The following is a 22,198-nucleotide window of genomic DNA, read 5'->3' on the forward strand; positions in this document are numbered from 1 at the left end:
GTGTGACTTTTAAACTGAATATATGTTATGCACACAACACTAACAGTATACTATGTATTCATATTCTTTACTGTCATAGGAATTCCCCCCCCTCCCAATCTAATGGTTAAAAGTGTGTGAAATTAGAATCTTTTAATTCTTGTCATTTGCGTCTTTCTATTCTCTGCTGGAGAGCTAGCTACTGTTATGAAGAAGATATTCTGCGTTTCAGCTGCTGGACATTAAAATTGTGTTTCTAACTTTCTCAGAATTGGAGCGATTCAGCTACGTGTGCACCAAATTACAGTTCTCTATATTTTAAAGTACCCTAACCATTCTAATGCTCCTGCCTGTGAATTATGAGGCCTATGTATTAATATGTATATTATATCTCACATATGATGGACCTCATCAGGCACAGACAGGTGTCACCTGTGCCTTAAGAAGTATATTATAGCTCATAAGAGAAGTGATGTATCTGAAAGAGGAAAAACCTATTCTTTGGAACATAGAGACTGCATGTGTATGTTATGTCAGTAATGTAAAATGCCTGAGAACAACTAATTATTTGATTTGTCTCATGGCTTCTGTGATAACAGTTGGGATTCCCTGATATAAAATGAATGAAACTTTCACTTCCGGGGGCGGCGCGAACGGCAATGGCGGTCCTCTTCTGAACGGGAGAGGAGGCTCCGCAGGCAACGGGTCGTCCGCTACGGCGAAGCGGAGACCCACTTTGGAAAACCCCAGGCGGCAAGAGCCTGGGGTCTTGAGGCTCGGTGGGCGCCTAGAGCGACCCTCCAAGTGCAGAAGGAACCCCGTAAGGGGCTCCGGAGCACGGAGGGGGGTTGCGGCGCTGTGAGCTGTTTCACAGCCTGAGGAGCGAAGCCGCGCTGCTACTGTCGGTGAGCGCTGATCCCTTTTCCTGCTAAATTACGGATCCGGACGAAAAAGCAACTAACTTGTGAGTAAAAGACTGAATCACTTGAATTTGAGACTCTAAAAGGGAAACTTAAATTGGCTTGAACTTGGCTGAGAGCGGAGAGACGTGGAAGCAGGAAGTCCGTCTTCCGCAGCCATTGAACTTGAAAAAAAAGCAATCAGCTGGAGGAGTGGAGGCTGAAAGAAAGAGACTCTAAGCTTTACAGATCTAAGCATCTATTTGAACTTGCATCTTAAAGTAAAGACTTTAAGTTAAAGATTTGGGATTTCTATTTGTACTTGACTTTCCTCCTCTTATTGGATTACAAATTAGAAGGTGAAACCCAGAGTCAGGAGCTGCCTGAGTACTAAGGGAGCTGTCAGTACTGCAGATTTGGATACTGTATATTGGAACTTGAAACAATCTGAGGGTATTGAGACCTTTTAAACTTGAAACATTCTTTTTGGAGATAAATAAGCACTGTCTGCAACAAAGTGACCATTTATAAACTCTGCTAAACATTTGTATTTGAAGGTTCTTGGACATCAAATTAGACTCTGAAAGACAGATTAAGCTCCCTCTAGAGGATTGGATTATAACAGTGATTTTACATACACTTTTTACTTTCGATTCCCTTGCTGTTTGCTTGCTCTGGACCTTTCCATTCCCATGGGAATAACTCAGTGTGACCTTGACTGACAGATAACGTTGGAATGAGTGGCACAAGAAAAAGAGGGAGAGCTAAACAAACAACTCTAACAACTTTAACCTCAGCCTCACAGACACGCAGATCATCTGTGCCTACTTTGCCCTCAGAAGTGGAGGGAGAGGGCGAAGCAGAGCAGTTACAACTGGAAGATATGGCCTCAGGAGCATCTGTTTCTGTACTAGACAAAATTTTCGAAAAATTGGAAGCTTTGGACAAGAAAGCAGATGCGCAATCAGCAAAGATTGATAAAAATACAGAATGTCTAAATAAATTAACCACACAAGTGGCACAGAATGCACAAGCAATTGGACAGCTAACGGAGGCCTCAGCAGAAAATCGGAAATTGACTGAGGACACTAGACAAAGATTTGAAAATTTAGAGCAAGAGGTAAGACCACTCACTAAACAAGTCGGGGAACACCAGATTTATCTCTCGATGATAGAATTGCGAAACCGTGAGAACAATTTAAGGATTAGATCACTACAAGAGGCAGAAGAAGGACATCTAACTGAGTTTTTGACCAAAGAATTCTCCAAGTTCTGGAACTTGGAAGAAAAGGACTTTAAAATTGTGTCAGCTTTCAGACTTGGAAGATTTATAAAGAAGGAGAGGCCCAGAGACTGTTTGATAACATTGAGATCAAAGGAGGAAAGGGATAAGATTTTGGGACTACACTTTGTAAAATCACTGGAGGTGTTGGATAGAAGAATTGAAATTTATAAAGATATCCCAAGATTACTGCTTGATCTTAGAGCCGCCTATTCTGAACTTGTTAAACTACTAAGGAGCAACGCAATTCCATTCAGGTGGGAATTTCCCCAAGGATTATCTTTTACCTTTAGAGGGAGAAAGGTCAAAGTGAGAACACTGGAAGAGAGAGATAAATTCCTGTCTACATACGGAGAGGACCTTCAAAAAAGAATTGAACTACCTTCTGGGCCTGAGGCAACGCCAGTACCAACATCAGCATCTGTGGAACCTGAAGACCCTGAGAAGATACCACCCCTTGAAAAATAACCAGATAGTTCAGGATGTCTCTGCAACTGTTGAGCTGGAATATTAATGGTTGTAACATTCCGGAAAAAAGGAAGAAAATATTTCATATATTAAAAAAAGAACAATTGGACATTATTTGTTTGCAAGAAACACACGTGACGAGGCTCCACAGAAAAGTGTTAATAAATAAAAGATTGGGCCAGGAATTTGTATCTTCGGACAAAGTTAAGAAGAGAGGCGTGGTGATATATGCAAAAGAGAGCCTGTCACCTAAATTCCTATTTAAAGATGAATATGGAAGAATTTTGGCTATTGAGATACAATATCAAGGAGAGAAATTGCTGATATTAGGAATTTATGCACCTAATGAAGGGAAATCGGAATTTTACAAGAAGTTGCAGGAGACAATGCTGGACTATCTAGACTACAACAACATCATAATGATGGGAGATATGAATGGGGTCGTATCAACTAACATGGACAAGTCACAAAGTCAAAATGTTACAAAAGACGGCAGACTACCTAAAACCTTTTTTGAAATGATTGACAATATGGATCTGATTGACATTTGGAGGACAAAGAACCCACTAGGAAGAGAGGGAACATTCTTTTCTGAAGCCCAACTGACCTGGACAAGAATCGACCAAATATGGATTTCTAGAGGCCTGGCACCTAAGGTCAGAAAAGTGGAAATCTGCCCAAAGACCTGCTCCGACCATAATGCAGTAAAGATGGATATGACACTATTACCAACTGGATCCTTTAGATGGAAGATGAATGACAATTTGTTTAGAGATCAGGAAATTACCAAGAAGGCCCAAAAAGTTTTGAAGGACTATTTTGAGATAAACATGAATAATATGGTGGAAAAAAGAATAATCTGGGACGCAAGCAAAGCTGTAATGAGGGGATTCTTGATACAACAGAATGCAGTGAAGAAAAGAACACAAAATGAGAAAAAAGACAAGATCTTGGATAAAATAAAAGAATTAGAGAAGAAATTAAGAGTGAATCCGAAGTCACAGCCAACTCTGAGAGAAATTAAACTTTATCAAACACAATATTCTAAATTGATAAATCAGGAAATTGAATGGAAGGTTAAATTAATGAAACAAAAAACGTTTGAGTCGGCGAATAAATGTGGAAAACTGCTAGCTTGGCAGTTGAAGAGAAGACAAAGATTAAATACTGTTACAAACTTAGAGGTTGATGGAAAAAACATCCAGAATCCAGTGGACATTAGAAAGTGTTTCCAGAGATACTTCAAAAAATTATACACCCAAGGGCCGCAAGATGATGTTGAGATTAAACAATTTTTGGCAAAAAATGGACTATCTAAATTGTCACAAGAAAATAGGACAATCCTGAATTCTAAAATAACACGACAGGAGATCGAACAAGCTATCCAGAACATGCAACTTGGCAAATCTCCAGGACCAGATGGGCTGACCTCCAAGTACTATAAGACATTGAAAGACTATTTGATACAACCTTTGATGGAGGTCAGCAATGAAATTATGGAGGGGAGGAGGGCACCGGAGTCGTGGAAGGAAGCGTTTATCACATTAATACCAAAGTTGGAAGCTGAAAAGACACAACTTAAGAACTACCGTCCCATCTCTCTTTTAAATGTGGATTACAAAATATTTGCAGACATTTTGGCAAATAGATTTAAGAAAGTTTTAAATGAAGTAATTCATAAGGACCAGGCTGGCTTTCTCCCAGGAAGACATCTGTTTGCTAATACAAGGAACATTATTGACATTTTGGAACTTTTGCAAACAGACATAAATACAAAAGCAGTATTAATTTTTATAGATGCGGAGAAGGCCTTTGACAATATCTCCTGGAAATTTATGATGGGAAATTTGAAAGAGATGGGAGTGGGACGGGGTTTTGAGAATGGGATTGAGGCGATATATTCAGAACAGAAAGCTAAACTGATAGTTAATAATGTGGTTACTGAAGAGTTTAAAATTGAAAAAGGGACACGACAAGGTTGCCCTATTTCCCCTTTGTTATTTATTTCGGTTCTGGAAGTGCTATTGAACATGATTAGAAGGGACCGGTTGGTGGAAGGAATTCAGGTCGGTCAGAAACAATATAAATTAAAAGCTTTCGCAGATGACCTGGTTTTGACCTTGCAGAAGCCAGAGCCCAGTACGAAAAGAGTATTACAACTGATTAATGACTTTGGTCGGGTGGCTGGATTTAAATTAAATAAACAGAAAACTAAGGTTTTGGGGAAAAACTTGACTAATACAGAGTCAGAACGGTTTCAGAATGAGACGGAACTTAATGTGGTTAAAAAAGTAAAATACCTAGGGGTAAACATAACAGCAAAAAATCTAAGTCTATTTAAGGACAATTATGAAAAATGTTGGACAGAAATTAAGAGAGACTTAGATAGTTGGTCAAAATTGAAACTTTCTTTGTTAGGCCGAATTGCTGCTATCAAGATGAATGTATTGCCAAGGATGTTGTTCTTATTTCAAACACTTCAGGTTTTGGACAAAACGGAGTGCTTTCAGAAGTGGCAGAGAGACATTTCTAAGTTTGTCTGGCAGGGCAAAAAGCCCAGAATTAAGTTTAAGATATTAACCGATGCAAAACAAAGAGGGGGCTTTGCCCTGCCAGACTTAAAGTTGTATTATGAAGCCGCAGCGTTCTGCTGGCTAAAAGACTGGCTACTTCTTGAAGACACTGATGTGTTAGATTTGGAAGGGTTCAACAATACCTTTGGATGGCATGCATATTTATGGTATGACAAGGTTAAAGCAAATAAGGCCTTTAAGAACCATATTGTCAGAAAATCATTGTTTAATGTCTGGACAAAATATAAAGACTTGCTGGAAAATAAAACACCAAGGTGGCTTTCACCTTTGGAAGCCAAGGCCCGAAAAAGACCCAATATGGAGGCTAAATGGCCAAAATATTGGGAAATACTAGAAAAGGATGGAGACAATTGGAAATTGCAGAGTCTGGAGAAAATGAAAGACAAAGTGCGAGATTGGTTACATTACGCTCAGATTAAAGAAGTTTTTAAAAATGATAAGAAACTAGGGTTCCAGGTGGAGAAATCGAAATTAGAAACAGAATTGTTAGAACCAAAGATTAAGGTACTTTCAAGGATGTATAACTTGCTGTTGAAATGGAATACACAAGACGAAACGGTTAAATCGGCTATGATAAGGTGGGCACAGGACATTGGGCATAATATCATGTTTGAGGACTGGGAGAGGTTGTGGAGTAATGGATTGAAATTTACTGCATGTAACGCCCTGAAAGAAAATGTAATGAAAATGATTTATAGATGGTATATGACCCCAGTCAAACTTGCTAAAATTTACCACCTGTCTGATAATAAGTGTTGGAAATGCAAAGAGTGTGAGGGAACGTTCTTCCACCTCTGGTGGACTTGCCCTAAAGTGAAGGCGTTCTGGGAAATGATTTATAATGAACTGAAAAAGGTATTTAAATATACCTTCACTAAGAAACCAGAGGCTTTCCTTTTGGGTATTGTCGGCCAAGGGGTGGCAAAGAAGGACCAGACATTTTTTATGTATGCAACAACAGCAGCAAGGATACTTCTCGCAAAACATTGGAAAACTCAAGATCTACCCACACTGGAAGAATGGCAGATACAACTGATAGACTACATGGAACTGGCTGAAATGACCGGCAGAATCCGCGACCTGGGAGAAGAGAGGATTGAGGAGGACTGGAAGAAATTTAAGAACTATTTACAAAAGTATTGCAATTTGAGTGAATGTTAAATAAGATGCTAGATCAAAATAACTGAGCACCACTAAATTTAGAAGTTTGTAAGAAAATAAGTAAGACTGTGAAATTTAGCTCCTTCTGAGAATTATAAGATTAGGAAATATAGAAGGGATATAAGAATTTAAATAAGAGGATAAATTGCTGACAAAATGTTTCAACGATGAAAATGGGAGCGGGAGATGTGAGGAAGTCCAAAGAAAATGTGAAAATATGTTAAGAACAATGTTACATTGTTTATCATGTTTATTTTTATTGTAAAATTTAATAAATTGCTTTAAAAAATAAAATAAAATGAATGAAACTTTTAAGTACCTTAGATGAAAAGGCAGCTATTGAATCTTGATTACTTTAAAGCTTGTTGCTGGAATGTAATGTATTGAATCTTGCCTGGCTTAAGTCATTTGGAAATGCTTTTTATAAGAAACCTGTGTGGAATGCTGCAAAAGTGTTGTGTGCATGCTTCTAAACAGGCAAGTGCATTTAGGCAAACAATTAAGATGGGAAAAAATCCTGTATACTTTACAGTGGTCTTGTGTGTACCCTGTATTGACTCTTACTATGTTATATAAAATGTGACATGGGTCATGGATCTTTAGGGTAGGATGGCAACTAATGTATTTCCCAACCAATACCCCTTTTCTATCCACTGTGGGTTGAGTAGCACTACATGAAGTAAATATGTGTGGAATGGAGATTGGGGGTTATTAGGCTTGCTAGTGGAAGGAGGCAGTTAGTGACATTGTGGTTGAGCAAGACGCATACAGAATAATCCTGTTGAGCTCAGGGCTCCTTAAGAAATGACTTCCTTGTTTGTTTATTTTAATAGGATTTTAGTACATTTTTATTCTGCTTTTTAAACTTTTGTTGCATTTGTTTTCTTGTGCATGGAAATGCATCTAGCGTATAATCTTAATTTTTGTTTTGTTCATTTTTAGTTTATAGTATTCCAAAGCAGCACAGTATATTTTTGGTAGTATTTGGCATGCTTTTTTTTTTTTTTTTTTTAAAAAGGGTCATAGCTAGAATAACCAAGAAACTTTTCTGATTCTGTTTACCTTAGATTTAGTACAAGCATCTTTTCATATTATAAGAGGTATGCCTTTTTCCTATGTACTTTGCTGTGTCTTCCATTATCAAATGCTGCAGCATCTCTTGGGAGTTGCTTTCCTCTTTTCTCATTTTTTTTATATAGAAGCATAGATGATAGATAGATAGAGAGAGAGAGAGAGAGAGAGAGATAGAGAGATGATTATGATAGATAGATAGATGATAGATAGATAGATAGATGATAAATGCCTAACTTATCTTCTATCCTTTTATTCACCTTGTAAATAGTTTTATATGAAATAATGGGTGTACTAGTAGTTTAAATGACGCAGTTGACATCAGTTCTAATACGAGTGTATGTTTTTCCAGCTTGTAATGTTTCTTATCAGGGAACTGGCTTATCCCCCATGAGGTACAGTAGCTCCTATGGGAGGGGAGTGTGAGAGTATTTAGTGGAGGCTCTCCATGGCCTGATTCATCCTCAACAACATGTACACCAGTGTGTGCCAACCACTCTTGTAATGGGAAGTTGGTGCTTGCTAACTGTATGCCATATGTTACAACCATCTCTCTGTCTTGAGTTCTGGCCTGCAAATTACTTCTTTAGAAGTAATTGTGGGAAGGGTCAGCCTGGGTAAGAAGAAAGAGGGCTCCTGTGCCAATTGATCCACTGAGGCACATTTGTTCTTAGGGATGTATTGTGTCACAGATTATTTTGGATAAAAGTTCTTCATATAGCAGAATTTCTGTGTGTGTGTGTGTGTGTATATATATGTATATGTATATATGTATGTACACTCATACCTCGGGTTGAATATTGAGCGCGTTCATGTTGTGCTCCGCAGCAACCCAGAAGTAACAGAGCACGTTACTTCCGGGTTTCGCCGCTCGTGCATGCGCAGATGCTCAAAATGACATCATGTGCAGAAGTGACGAAAAGCGATGCGCGCGCAGACGTGCCGTCGTTAGTTACCACTATATACAGTGGTACCCGAGGTACCACTGTATATATATATGTGTGTGTTTGTGTTTGTGTGTGTGTGTGTATATATATATATATGCACGCGCACACACACACACAAAATACGTGCACCCACACCACACCCACTATGTTTCTAGATATATATATATTTCTGTCTACATGCAGAAAAGTTAAAACTTGAGGAGGATTCTGTTGAGGTGAGATTAAGAGTCTCCTTTGAAGCATGTGCTATATTCAGACATTAAATTATAAATTAACTAATTCCGTTTTTGAAATTATGCATTATGGCTGTCTCTTTTGCTTTCTCTTATTCTGAATTCCTGACCCGCTTCTTAAAAGTGTCAAAATGTCAGTTTCTCTACATTTGCAGTGGGGGGGGGGGGAATCATCTAGGTTTAGTTTAAATGAGATTGTAAACTCTTGTCTTGGCTATATCCATCCTAACTTTCATATTGAGCTAGTTGGCTTGTTCGGTGTCTGATTACTAGCAGATGTGGTACAATTGCATACGTATTGGATGTGTAAAAGTGTAGCACAGTTCAGGTAGAATTGTTTGCACGTCACTTAAATTTGTTCCTTGCTTTATAAAATTGGCCACTTGGACTTCAGTGTCTTAAAAACAAAACAAAACAAAAAGAAATTAGATAACTGTGTGATGGGTATTAAATATTATCTGATTCAATTTTTCTCTGTTCCAGGTTTTAAACCGGCATCATGGCTCATTCAAAGACTCGAGCCAATGATGGAAAAATTACTTATCCACCCGGCGTTAAGGAAATATCTGATAAAATTTCTAAAGAAGAGATGGTACGGCGGTTAAAAGTGAGTGACCAGTTTTATTACGCATTTTGGGCAGTTCTAATTCATGCACCTATCATATTTTTTCTCTCCTGTGCTTTTAAAAAAATTTTTTTTTACTGCTGCTAACATTACTAGAAAAAATATATTGTTACTTTCAAATAAAACAGTAATAACACTACTGTGAGTTGGGGGGGGGGGCGCGCGGAAGTTGATGGCTTCAGCAGTGTCACATAGGGCTGGCAGAGCTACAGCAATGAATGTAAACTTCCCCACAGAACTTATTTTTCTATTACAAGATGGAAATGTGTCATAGTGAACTGTAGTTACCAATTTTTTCCTTGTATGACTAGGTTTTTTAACAAAAAAAATAGGTTTAAAATTGGGGCTTGTCTTATACACGGGTAGTGCTGAGGGTTGTTTTTTTAATTTGGAGTCCCCCAAAATAGGGGGGGGGTCTTATACATGGGGGCATCTTATACACGGAAAAACATGGTAATTTGCTTCTGAAATTGGCAGAGCATTCTCATCATGTACATATACCAAACAATGGTCCCCTTCCCTCCTTCTGCTCAGATCTGAAGAGGTAAGAGTTTGTCACAGTTTTTTGGTAAATATGTGGGAGGGGGGAGAGAGAGAAGGAAAAAGATGTCATAGCTATCTAGCTAGCTAAGTGACAGTAAGGACAGTACGTTCTGAAATTCACAGATACTGGGAAACCGAGAATGAAATAATGACATGGAAGTCGAAATTTGAATATAATGTTTAGTTAAATACCCAGTTGAATGTAATAGTTCTTACATAGATCCTATTGGGTATAGTTATTATTTATTGGTCTAAGGTGAAGCTGCCAACCTTTTTCGGACCAGCAGGCACATTTTGAATTTTGAGAGAATCATACATGTTGACAGTACCGTACATGTTGGGAGCTGGGTCTATGGACACAAATACAAGGGGAGGTGTAGTTGAGACATGACCTAGGGTGGATGTATGTGTACAATTCTGTTGCCCCACCATGCATGAAACCTGTGCATATTAAAATGACATGGTTATGCTCCATCATGTGTAGGCTGCTTGCTGAGTATGAAAACTGGCGCTTTCCCAACATTGTGCAGCCTAAATATTACACCCTTTCTTGCTTCCACGGTGTGCTTCTCCTATTTTCTCTGTACACAGGAAAGAATCCAGTACCCAGCTGGTATCTTAATTGGATTCCTACTTGCAGTTAGCTGAATCATTGGTTGAGATCAGCATTACCAGAGGCCAGAGAAGAAGTGGAGTTTCCGACTTAGTTTTATGGAATCTTCTATGTCATCATTTTATAGATGGCTTAATAAGTCTCTCATGGAAAGAATTGTATAGATCTTTAGAGTGTTAAGTAGTACATAATTGATTACTTTTTAAATATTTGAAAAGAGATACTCCTAAAAATTGATCACACACCATTTATATTACAGTTCAAAGACAGAATACAATTACGGGGCCAAATGATTCGTGATACACTTACGTTTTCTCAGATATAAATTAGCTCTCCCCCCCCCCCCCGGTATAAAGGGTGATATGGATAGACAACTGTTTGTGCTTCATGCAACCGAGTGCATTACAAAATCTTGAAATTTTAAAATAGATTCAATAGAGTAAACACCTGATGCCTTCTGGGTTTGTAAATAAGTTTCTAGGTATACCTAGAAGATTAACTTTGATTGTACTCTTTTATTTGTAATTAGGCCTGACTAAAATTGCGCTTAATAATTTTAGTGTTTGAGGTTGGTTGCTGGTTTTTGTGTGTAGCAAAACATATTTCAATATGCTATGGTAATAAATACGTTTTGTTAGAGAATGCAGTCTTTTTCATGTTAGATTTTCCAGAAGTTCTGTTGCCGTGTAAGTGAACTTCAAATGTTTTTGTGAAGTACTTTGAACAACAAAGCTGAACTCCAGAGAAGCTTGAATAATTTCTTACGTTCTTTTAAAATAATGAGTAAATCCATTGAAATCAGTGCGTCCAAGTCATTGATATCAGTAGGTTGACTCTGAGAATGACTAACATAGATTAATATATATATATATATCAAAAGATTCCCAGTGAAATACCGTATTTTTCGCGCTATAGGACGCACTTTTTCCCCTCCAAAAATGAAGGGGAAATGTGTGTGCGTCCTATGGTGCGAATGCAGGCTTTCGCTGAAGCCTGGAGAGCGAGAGGGGTCGGTGTGCACCGACCCCTCTCGCTCTCCAGGCTTCAGGAGAGCCCCACCGCCAGCCCCACAAGCTTGGGGGACAGCGGGAGAGGCGCAGCGCGCCCTTCCCGCTGTCCCCCGACTTGGCTAGAAGGCTGGCGGGGGGAGAAGCCTGCTCCTCCCCGTCGCCAGCCCCGCAAACTCGGGAGAAAGCGGGAGAGGCGCAGCGCGCCCTTCCCGCTGTCCCCCGACTTGGCTAGAAGGCTGGCGGGGGGAGAAGCCTGCTCCTCCCCGTCGCCAGCCCCGCAAACTCGGGAGACAGCGGCAGGGGCGCAGCGCGCCCTTCCCGCTGTCCCCCGACTTGGCTAGAAGGCTGGCGGGGGGAGAAGCCTGCTATTCCCCGTCGCCAGCCCCGCAAACTCGGGAGAAAGCGGGAGAGGCGCAGCGCGCCCTTCCTGCTGTCCCCCGACTTGGCTAGAAGGCTGGCGGGGGGAGAAGCCTGCTCCTCCCCGTCGCCAGCCCCGCAAACTCGGGAGACAGCGGCAGGGGCGCAGCGCGCCCTTCCCGCTGTCCCCCGACTTGGCTAGAAGGCTGGCGGGGGGAGAAGCCTGCTCCTCCCCGTCGCCAGCCCCGCAAACTCGGGAGACAGCGGCAGGGGCGCAGCGCGCCCTTCCCGCTGTCCCCCGACTTGGCTAGAAGGCTGGCGGGGGGAGAAGCCTGCTCCTCCCCGTCGCCAGCCCCGCAAACTCGGGAGACAGCGGCAGGGGCGCAGCGCGCCCTTCCCGCTGTCCCCCGACTTGGCTAGAAGGCTGGCGGGGGAGAAGCCTGCTCCTCCCCGTCGCCAGCCCGCAAACTCGGGAGACAGCGGCAGGGGCGCAGCGCGCCCTTCCCGCTGTCCCCCGACTTGGCTAGAAGGCTGGCGGGGGGAGAAGCCTGCTCCTCCCCATCGCCCAGCCCCGCAAACTCGGGAGACAGCGGGAGAGGCGCACGCGCCCTTCCCGCTGTCCCCCGACTTGGCTAGAAGGCTGGCGGGGGGAGAAGCCTGCTCCTCCCCGTCGCCAGCCCCGCAAACTCGGGAGACAGCGGCAGGGGCGCAGCGCGCCCTTCCCGCTGTCCCCCGACTTGGCTAGAAGGCTGGCGGGGGGAGAAGCCTGCTCCTCCCCGTCGCCAGCCCCGCAAACTCGGGAGACAGCGGCAGGGGCGCAGCGCGCCCTTCCCGCTGTCCCCCGACTTGGCTAGAAGGCTGGCGGGGGGGAAGCCTGCTCCTCCCCGTCGCCAGCCCCGCAAACTCGGGAGACAGCGGGAGAGGCGCAGCGCGCCCTTCCCGCTGTCCCCCGACTTGGCTAGAAGGCTGGCGGGGGGAGAAGCCTGCTCCTCCCCGTCGCCAGCCCCGCAAACTCGGGAGACAGCGGCAGGGGCGCAGCGCGCCCTTCCCGCTGTTCCCCGACTTGGCTAGAAGGCTGGCGGGGGGAGAAGCCTGCTCCTCCCTGTCGCCAGCCCTGCAAACTCGGGAGACAGTGGGAGAGGCGCAGCGCGCCCTTCCCGCTGTCCCCCGACTTGGTTAGAAGGCTGGCCCAGCCCCGCAAACTCGGGGGACAGCGGGAGAGGCGCAGCGCGCCATCCCGCTGTCTCCCGACATGGTTTGGAGGCTGGCGGAGGGCTTCCTCCTCCCCCAGCCCCGCAAGCTCCCAGAGCGATGCCAAAGCTGCGCGCAGCTTCGGCATGGCTCTGGGTCCCGTTCTGGGGGAGGGGGAAGCTCGGGCTTCCCCCGCCCCAGCCCCGCGCCTGGCGGGGGGGGGAATAATTTTTTTTGCCTTTATTTTCCCCCCCAAATCTAGGTGCGTCCTATGGACCGGTGCGTCCAATAGTGCGAAAAATACGGTAAATATTTAAATGACAGTCTGAAAAAGCATACAGTTTTTTACACACACCCCCCCGCTTTATTCAAACAGTTCTGTTGTTTTAAATCACAATTTCCCTGTGTGCCCCTCTATCCCCATTTCTCTCAAACCTCTGCCGTTGTTTAAAACCATTTTAAACTATTGCTTTCCTCTCTTTCCATGCTTTACTTGAAGTTCAGCCATTGTTTTAAACCTCTACTTTCCCCCCTTTCAATGTCTCTCCCTTCTTACTTCCATGCCATATTCACTGCTTTTGTGCAACCTGTCTTCTCTTTTGCTCCCCTCCTTCACTCTGACTTTATGCAAATCCCGGGTTGTGATATAGTCCTCCCAACAGGGGCTGTGCGATGGCAGACTTACATTTTTATATATAGGAAGATAGGAAGCTGCCAAACACTGAATCAGACCCTTGGTCTATCTAGCTCAGTATTGTCTCCACTGTCTGAAAGCAGCTCTCCAGGGTTTCAGGCAAGAGTCTCTCCCAGCTCTACCGGGAGATAAAATTTGGGGCCTTCTACATGCAGGACAGTCTCTACCACTGAGCTATGGCCCTTCCCCAAGGGAAGTGATGAGAAGAGCGATTGTGTTGATTTGCTGCAGCAAAAGCAAACTTGTGGCACCTTAAACAAGTGCAACTTTTATAGGCCAGAATCTACTTTGTCAGATACAGATTTAGTTTGACTGTACATTCCTGTCAGCAGCAACCATCTTTGCTGTGTATTTATTCCTAGTGCCATTGCATGTTGATATGTGCTATTAGCAAAGATGTACAGTGGTACCTCGGGTTAAGTACTTAATTCGTTCCAGAGGTCTGTACTTAACCTGAAACTGTTCTTAACCTGAAGCACCACTTTAGCTAATGGGGCCTCCTGCTGCCGCCGCGCCGCTGCAGCACGATTTTTGTTCTCATCTTGAAGCAAAGTTTTTAACCTGAAGCACTATTCCTGGGTTAGCGGAGTCTGTAACCTGAAGCATATGTAACCTGAAGCGTATGTAACCCGAGGTACCACTGTAATTTATTTGTCACATGACTGTAGATTAAATAGTTTGACATTCAACCATTTTGAAGCTTACAATATTCTACCCTCATTACGGGCAAGTCGAAATAGTCAGGAAAATGAAGAAGCTCATACCGAAAAATAGCCCTTTTAATGTATGTGGTTTTTTTAATATGGGCTGTTTTTTTTCTAGAGAATGTTGCTTATCTTGGAACTTTCTTTTGGCAGATGGTTGTCAAAACATTCATGGATATGGACCAGGACTCTGAAGAAGAAAAGGAGCTCTATCTAAATCTCGCTTTACATCTTGCCTCCGATTTTTTCCTTAAGCACCCTGATAAAGATGTACGCTTGCTCGTAGCTTGTTGTCTTGCTGATATTTTTAGAATATATGCTCCTGAAGCACCATACACTTCACCAGATAAACTTAAGGTAAGATTGCATGTCATCCTTATTTTCTGTGACTTTGGATGAGCAGTAGTGCTGTTTTATGTTTATTTCTAAACATTCAAAAACAAACAACCGAGAGGTTAGAACTCTTCAGCAGAGCTTTCACACTGCATATTCTAACTGATATGGATTAAATATTTTTAAAAGCACTGGCTCCATTTCCAGAAGTTAGCTAGGTATTTTAAAGTGATTTGTTGTAGGATCTGTGTGGGAATTGTTAAGGTGTAGTCTGGTCTTATAGGCCCAGTACTGATAATATTTGCTACAGTGTATTTAGGCTTGGAGTGACAGTTGCCTGTTATTTATCACAGATTGATCTATGTTGCAAAACAAAGCCTAGGAAAATTGAAAAGTCGATAAGCAGGGACATTTTGCCTGTTAAAAGAATCTTGAAATAAAATTTTGCAAGTGCTAAATGCAGTTGTGCGTTCCTATGACCCTTAAATGAGAACTTGATTATATGATTTAGGGCAGCATGCAAAACTTTAATTGAGTAGCTGTTGGCAAGGTAGCTGTGTAGGTTTAAAGCTATTCCAACAGGCAAAAACTAAAAACTAAAACTAAACAATTAATAACCACTGGCATTCTGTATGCCTTCTAATGACCTTAAAGTTATTTGTGTGTGTGTGTTCATATGAATAATAAATATTGTCAGTTGCCTGCTATCAAAAGATACTAATTTGTTAAATTACGGCATTTGGGGTCAGATTATGGCAAGTCATTTGGCATTTTTTCCTTTGACTATGTGAATTCTAAAGTAGTTTGAATTTTAGGTGGAGATATGTTTCTGTATTAGGAAGTGTTCTGATGTTAGCAAGTAGTATTTATGTTTATGGCTTTCAGCAGTTCCATCTTGCTCAGCTATATTGTCTGCAGTTTGTTGTATTTGTTTTCTGAGACTCATGTATCTGTACAATAAATGACAAAAGTTGTATGTTATGGAACTTAGTTGTTGACTTCCATTTGCCTCTTTTATAATAGCGCTGTCAAGAAGCTGCTTGAAAAACATTGTTCTGTAGTGAATGAAAATGAGTGTCATTTTGTGACCATTTGCTAGGGACATGGACACTGTTTTATAAACTCGCCAGGCAAAATGTAGTTTCATCATAATGTTATCAGGGCCTAGAGTATGGTTCAGGTTTTCCTTGGGAGTCTCTTACCTTTCCTCTTCCAGGGTGGTTGTGAAGAGGGGTTCAGAAGCTTTCATTTTTGTTTTGGATTAACTACTGCTTGTTGTTTTATCTGAGCTTGGCAAAATTGGTTAAACTCAACTGCGATTCATTTATAACAATAATTTAATTGTTATGAACTTGTTTGAAACAAGTGCAACTTTAAGCTGAAGTTAACAAGTGAATCATAGTTAAGATTAGCCACAGTTTACCATGTAAGACTAACTCTGATTAATTGAAACTGAAGCAAACACTTCTCATTTCCTTGTGGCCATGCCAGAAGAGGGGATTGCACATTATGATAAACCATAGTGGATTATTCCAGTTACATAACTTCTTTTTCCTCCTAAAACAATAATTCTAAGGAGTTGCACAGTGCTCCATCTTTGTAATGGAATGGGCATCGAAAATGGTGTGTTGTGTGTCATGGACTCTAGTTTTTCAGCTCAGTTCCTTACAAGTGTCTGCCTGCTATTGTCCATAATAAAGTCCTTGTCTTTTTCAGCTATTCTATCCTCCGTTTCAGCGCTTCTGAGTGGCTTATTGCTGCTTTTATTGATTCTAAAACCATTATATGTGACATTCATTTTAATTAGGGCTGTAAGTGTGTTGTTGTTTTTTAAATCCTTTCAATCAGATGAAAATGTGCTCATGATTAATTGGACAGAAGTTTTTTTTAGAAAAATATTTTAATACAAGTACTTACCGTATTTTTCGCTCTATAGGACGCACTTTTTCCCTCCTAAAAAGCAAGGGAAAATGTGTGTGCGTCCTATGGAGCGAATGCAAGGGGGAGGCAGGCGGGAAAAGCCCCCAAGAGCCTCACACAAGCTTCGTGCGCTCTTGAGGGCTTTTCCCCAGGAGGGAGAAGGGACTGACTGGCTGCATCAGTCCCTTCTCCCACCTCCCAGAAAAGCCAGGAGAAGCCGCTCAGCCCCTTTAAAGAGCTGGCGGCTTCTGCGGGCTCTCCGGGAGGTGGGGGAAGCTGCAGCGGATTCCCTCCTCCCCAGCTCCCTTTGAAGCAGCAAAGTGGGAGGGGAGCAGCTTACACTCGTGTAAGCAGCTCCTCTCCCACTTTCCTGCTTCAAAGCAACTACGGAGGAGGGAAGGAAGGGGATCCATGCAGCGGATTCCCTCCTCCCAGGCTCCCTTTGAAACAGCAAAGTGGGAGGGGAGCAGCTTACACTTGTGTAAGCAGCTCCTCTCCCACTTTCCTGCTTCAAAGCAATCACGGAGGAGGGAAGGAAGGGGACCATGGATCCTCTGCTTGCGGCTGCAGAGGATTCCCTCCTCCTGGGCTCCCTTTGAAGCAGCAAAGTGGGAGGGGAGCAGCTTACACTCGTATAAGCAGCTCCTCTCCCACTTTCCTGCTTCAAAGTGGATGGAATCCACTGCAGTTGCGAGCAGAGGATCCATGGCTCCGCTTCCTTCCCTCGAAGCAGGGTGCGGGGGTGCAGGGGAGAAAGAGGGCAGGAAATAGATGCCGGGCAGGAAGACACAGCCACACTTTGACCACTGGAAAGTCCACCTCAGCCTCCCCAGATTTCCACTGAGACGGCCAGGCTAATCTCAATGGCCATAAGTCAGGTTCAGCATTATTAACTGGACTTAGATAAGCCATGGTTCCCCTTCCTACCCTCCTCTGAGGCTCAATTTAAAGCAGCAAAGCGGACAGGAGCCGCCAGCTTTGCTGCTTTAAATAGTTTAGTGCAACATTTGATTCAGAATATTTTTTTGTGTGTTTTCCTCCTCTAAAAACTAGGTGCGCCCTATGGTCAGGTGCGCCCTATGGTGCGAAAAATACGGTAAACTGCAAAAGGCAAGGACTATCTTGAAAGACACCCCCCCCCCCATTTCTCTAACACATGGGAATGATGATACCTGGCATAATGACTGTGTGCATCATGTAAAAACAAGTGAATACGCCTCTTTCTTCTGAAATATTGCTTTTACCCATATGCAAATGTATGCAGATTTAGCTAACAGATTAATCAACTAAAACATTAGTAATGGATTTAAATTTTAATTGGCATGTAAACCTAATTGTAATCCATTTTAAAGATGCAGAATAAATCATGCTGATTATCTTTCTGTGTTTGTACAATTCTCAGAACAGTGGTTTTAAAGAAAATGGTTCTCATAGAATTAGTGGTTTCCTGTGTTGGGCAGAAATACAGTAAAGAGAATTTTGTGAATTTATTTTCTATTAATACATAGTTTGAGTCTGAACTCAGTCTAGAGTTTCTTATGCTCCTTACTATGGACAAATTGGTTTTTTGAAGTTGCCTTGTTCTATATCACTGTTTCCCAAACTTGGTCCTATTATATAGGGATGATAGGAGCTGCAATCCAAAAACAACTTGAGTCCCAATTGTGGGAAACACTGTTTCCAGAAAAGTTTTTTAAAAACAGCAACCCTATTTTCTTTCCACCAAGTCTGACTGTAGATTTCTTGTTCTCTAGAACAATAATCTGGCAATTTAATTGCTGTGGGGTAGGTTGATCAATCAGTTTGCTTGAATAACCCAACAATTCCCACATCCTACTGCATGTGAAGGGACGCGGGTGGCCCTGTGGGTTAAACCACAGAGCCTAGGACTTGCCAATCAGAAGGTCAGCGGTTCAAATCCCCGTGATGGGGTGAGCTCCCGTTGCTCAGTCCCTGCTCCTGCCAACCTAGCAGTTCGAAAACACATCAAAGTGCAAGTTGATAAATAGGTACCGCTCCGGTGGGAAGGTAAACGGTGTTTCTGTGCGCTGCTCTGGTTCACCAGAAGCGGCTTAGTCATGCTGGCCACATGACCTGGAAGCTGTACGCCGGCTCCCTCGGCCAGTAAAGCGAGATGAGCGCCGCAACCCCAGAGTCGGTCATGACTGGACCTAGTGGTCAGGGGTCCCTTTACCCTTTACCTTACTGTAGGTGAAAAGCTAGCTGCTGTATTTTCATATACAGGTGTTTTGGGGAGAATGGAAAAAAGGACTACATGGCTCTGGATGTAATGCTGATCTGTTGGGGGGGGGGGAACTAATCCACTTTACAGTTCCAGGTGTGGTTTCTGCTTTGTGGTACTGGTAAAGGGTCGGCACAGTGCTGCTTCTAACAGTGAGCCTCAGCCCTAAGATGTTACTGGATAATTTCTACTCTCTTTGGAGAAAGTCAGTGAAATGCCTCCCCCTCCCCATTTCTCCACCCACATATAGGAGAAAAGTTTAGAGAGGCCATGTGTATACAGCTCTAGGTTGGATGGTGTACTAAATTTTTTAAAAAAGGAGTCTCCTAGCATGCAGCGAGAGGACACAGTGAAAGGTCTAAGAAAGCACCAATGTGTCCCTTAGCTGTGTGAGGAGTTTCATTTTTTAGCTGCTCTTTGTTTGCATCTCGGGTCAGCAGGTGGGCAGCAACAAACTAGGATAGCAAGTTAATAAAAGGTAAATGTAAAGATAATGATAACATACAGTTAGCACAGTCTGAGATTGACAAGTCATAGTTTAAGGTTGTAGTTTGTTGGCCCACAGTTAGTGAGCTATATCTGATTCAGATGTACAAACCCCAGTAAACTATATTTAAAATGTTTACAGTTATATTGGAATGAAGCTACATGGTTTGGATAGAAAACTGCTAGGTGTAGTTCTCTTTGCCTTGTTGTCAACACTGAAATTTCTGAAGCCACAGTCTATGTCTCAGTTAGTTCAGAGAACTCACTTTGACTATAGAAGACCAGTTTGAAGTAAGTGGATTGGTACCATATTAACTCAGGTTGGCTAATTGATTGTGAACTGAAGCCTAACTACACTTATTCATAGTCTTCCCTTGTTGCTTCCCTCATCATCTTTCCATTTTTTTACCCCCTCTGTTGAAATTTAGATTGGTACATTCTTTTAGGCAATAGTATTGTTATGCTAAATTGCCAAGTACATTAGTTTCCACTTGAAATGGCTACTTGGTTAACCTTTATGTAGTGTGTTTTGAAAGTATTCAGTATTACTTTTTATAAGTCAAAAGTTAAATGACGTCTAGCTTTGCAGTCCTCTTTTACTAGGTTGTTCACATTTACTCTCTTCATCGCAACGATATATTTCACAAGCACAGCTTTTCGAAAGTGCTTTTTTAACATTGTCAGTGTCAACAGTCTTGATTCCCAGACAAATTATTTTGAAATGTTTCTTCCCAACAACAATATATTTCATAAAACTAGCTTTTCAAATGCATGTCTGTCAGTGCTGGTGTTACAGTACTTTGATTTTAGCCTGATCATTTCCAGACAAATTACTTGGGAAAAGGCGTTTCAAACACGTGAAAGAAGGGAGGACAAGAACCCTGTCCAGTTAACTTTCACTTTCCCAAAAGAATACATGTGAACTTTCCATGGAGCAGAGTTTTCTTCAGCAAAACCTCACAAACGGCAGTGCTCTCGATGACCCAGTTGCCACGTTGACTCTAGCATGTGAGACATAGAGCTAAAACCGGGAAGCGTTTTGGAAGACGTGGTGTTGTGCGATCCTTTTGGACACCCAGACCTTCTAGTAGAGAAGACAAAATTATTTTGAGCATATATTCCACCTCATTGTATGGATTTATTTGAGGTGATGCTGAAATGCCAAGCTCTGAAACCTGCTCCTCCACTGTGCCTTACGCTTCTGACTCATGTGTCTGCAGATTTGACAGCTCTTTTGATTCCTCGTGTCTTTCAGCACCTCCATCTCTATATTCTCGTTATCAGTCGTTACTCTTCTCTAGGTTACTGCTCAGCATCCCCTTTTTTAAAAAACTTCTTAGGTGACAGCTCCCTCACACTTGGTTTGTCCTCTTGAATGGCTCACACACTGTATGGGGGCTGTTATGTACACAAGTTTAGTGTCTGAAGGAAAGCCCCCTGGTGGCTGTATCTAGGAAATCTTGCTTCCAGCAGCCCTTTTCATTTCAAGACTTGTGTGCACTCCGTATGGAGAGTTGTGAAAATTCGTTTATTTTGCTTTCTGCAGGTTGGTAAACACACATGAGTTTTTATACTCATAATCCGTTCTGGCTTGCCTTGGAAAAGGCTTAGGGTGGTCAGACAACGTGTGTGAATTGAATAGTCATGGAAAGATTGAGGAGCTGTTCCCATGATTTCCCACTGCATCTCTTGTTGCTGCTGAAATTGCTGAAAATACTTCTTCATGCCGTGCAGTGCATAGTTAAACTATAGGACTCTCTCCCACAAATTTAATACTTAATAATGATAATAATTATTACCAGGATTTCATTCTGTCATTATTCACTGTAATAGACTGAAAGCTCAAAACCTGATTCAGAATAAAATTAAAGTGAAAACAAGTGCTGTAAAATCCTGATTGATGTTCCTAATATTTTCTGTCTTTTTATGTGCTTCAGACTTTGATTGTGAGAATAAGAGGTTAGTTAAAATATGTTACGAATTCTAGTTCATAGAGAAATGATTTTTCAGTTGAAGTGAATGCTTATGCAACTAGTATATATTTGTTATGTATGTGAAATAAATACCTGTTCTTTCCTTTGCAGGATATATTTATGTTCATAACAAGACAATTGAAAGGATTAGAAGATACAAAAAGTCCACAGTTCAATAGATATTTTTATTTGCTTGAGGCAAGTGTAAATTATTTTCTATTTATAAGCTATCCACATTTGCTTTAAAACAGGCAAAATGTTCACTTTTTAAAAATATCAATGGATGGAGATCCAAAATCATGCTAGTAGACACCACAGGACTTAGCTTTTATCTTTTTGTTAGGTTGCTGTTCCAGATACATTAACTGTCTTCTTTTCCTATATAGAACATTGCGTGGGTTAAATCTTACAACATATGCTTTGAACTCGAAGATAGCAATGAAATTTTCACACAATTGTACAGAACATTGTTTTCTGTAATCAAGTAAGTATATCTATATCTTTAACAACAAATTTATTCATGGAAATGTTGGGATTAAAATACTACAGGCAACGACCGATTTACACGCTTTCAGTATGTGCGTGACAATGCACACGCACATCGCAGCAACCTGGAAGTGGCTGGAAAATGGGATGGAGCACACAATGACCCAGAATGCAACCCATGCACAAATCGGGGGTTGCCTGTATTTCAAATTGTTAGGGATTAGTACCAGACTTACAGGTGCCCAGGCCACTTAAAACACCCTGAATTTTCCAAGCCACAGATGCATTGTTCATTAAAGTAATTGACTACGGTTGCAATCCTGTACACTAGTGGTAGGGAACCTCTGACTTGCCAGATGTCCCCATTTGGCCAGCAGTATGGTTTGA

General features: G+C 42.0%; 1 protein-coding gene across 1 annotated transcript in view; it reads left to right on the forward strand.

The window, feature by feature from the left end:
- The window catches only part of PDS5B (PDS5 cohesin associated factor B), a 79,953-nt gene that overhangs the window by 17,628 nt on the left and 40,127 nt on the right, over positions 1-22,198 (forward strand). Inside the window, exons 2-5 of the mRNA XM_081004037.1 lie at positions 9,118-9,241; positions 14,525-14,728; positions 21,437-21,523; positions 21,712-21,809. Coding sequence (XP_080860163.1) covers positions 9,134-9,241; positions 14,525-14,728; positions 21,437-21,523; positions 21,712-21,809 — 497 coding nt within the window. The 5' untranslated portion in view covers positions 9,118-9,133. The remainder of the gene's footprint in view (positions 1-9,117; positions 9,242-14,524; positions 14,729-21,436; positions 21,524-21,711; positions 21,810-22,198) is intronic.

Source organism: Podarcis pityusensis, assembly GCF_964106645.2.
Source record: "Podarcis pityusensis genome assembly, chromosome: 4".
Lineage (NCBI taxonomy): Eukaryota > Metazoa > Chordata > Lepidosauria > Squamata > Lacertidae > Podarcis > Podarcis pityusensis.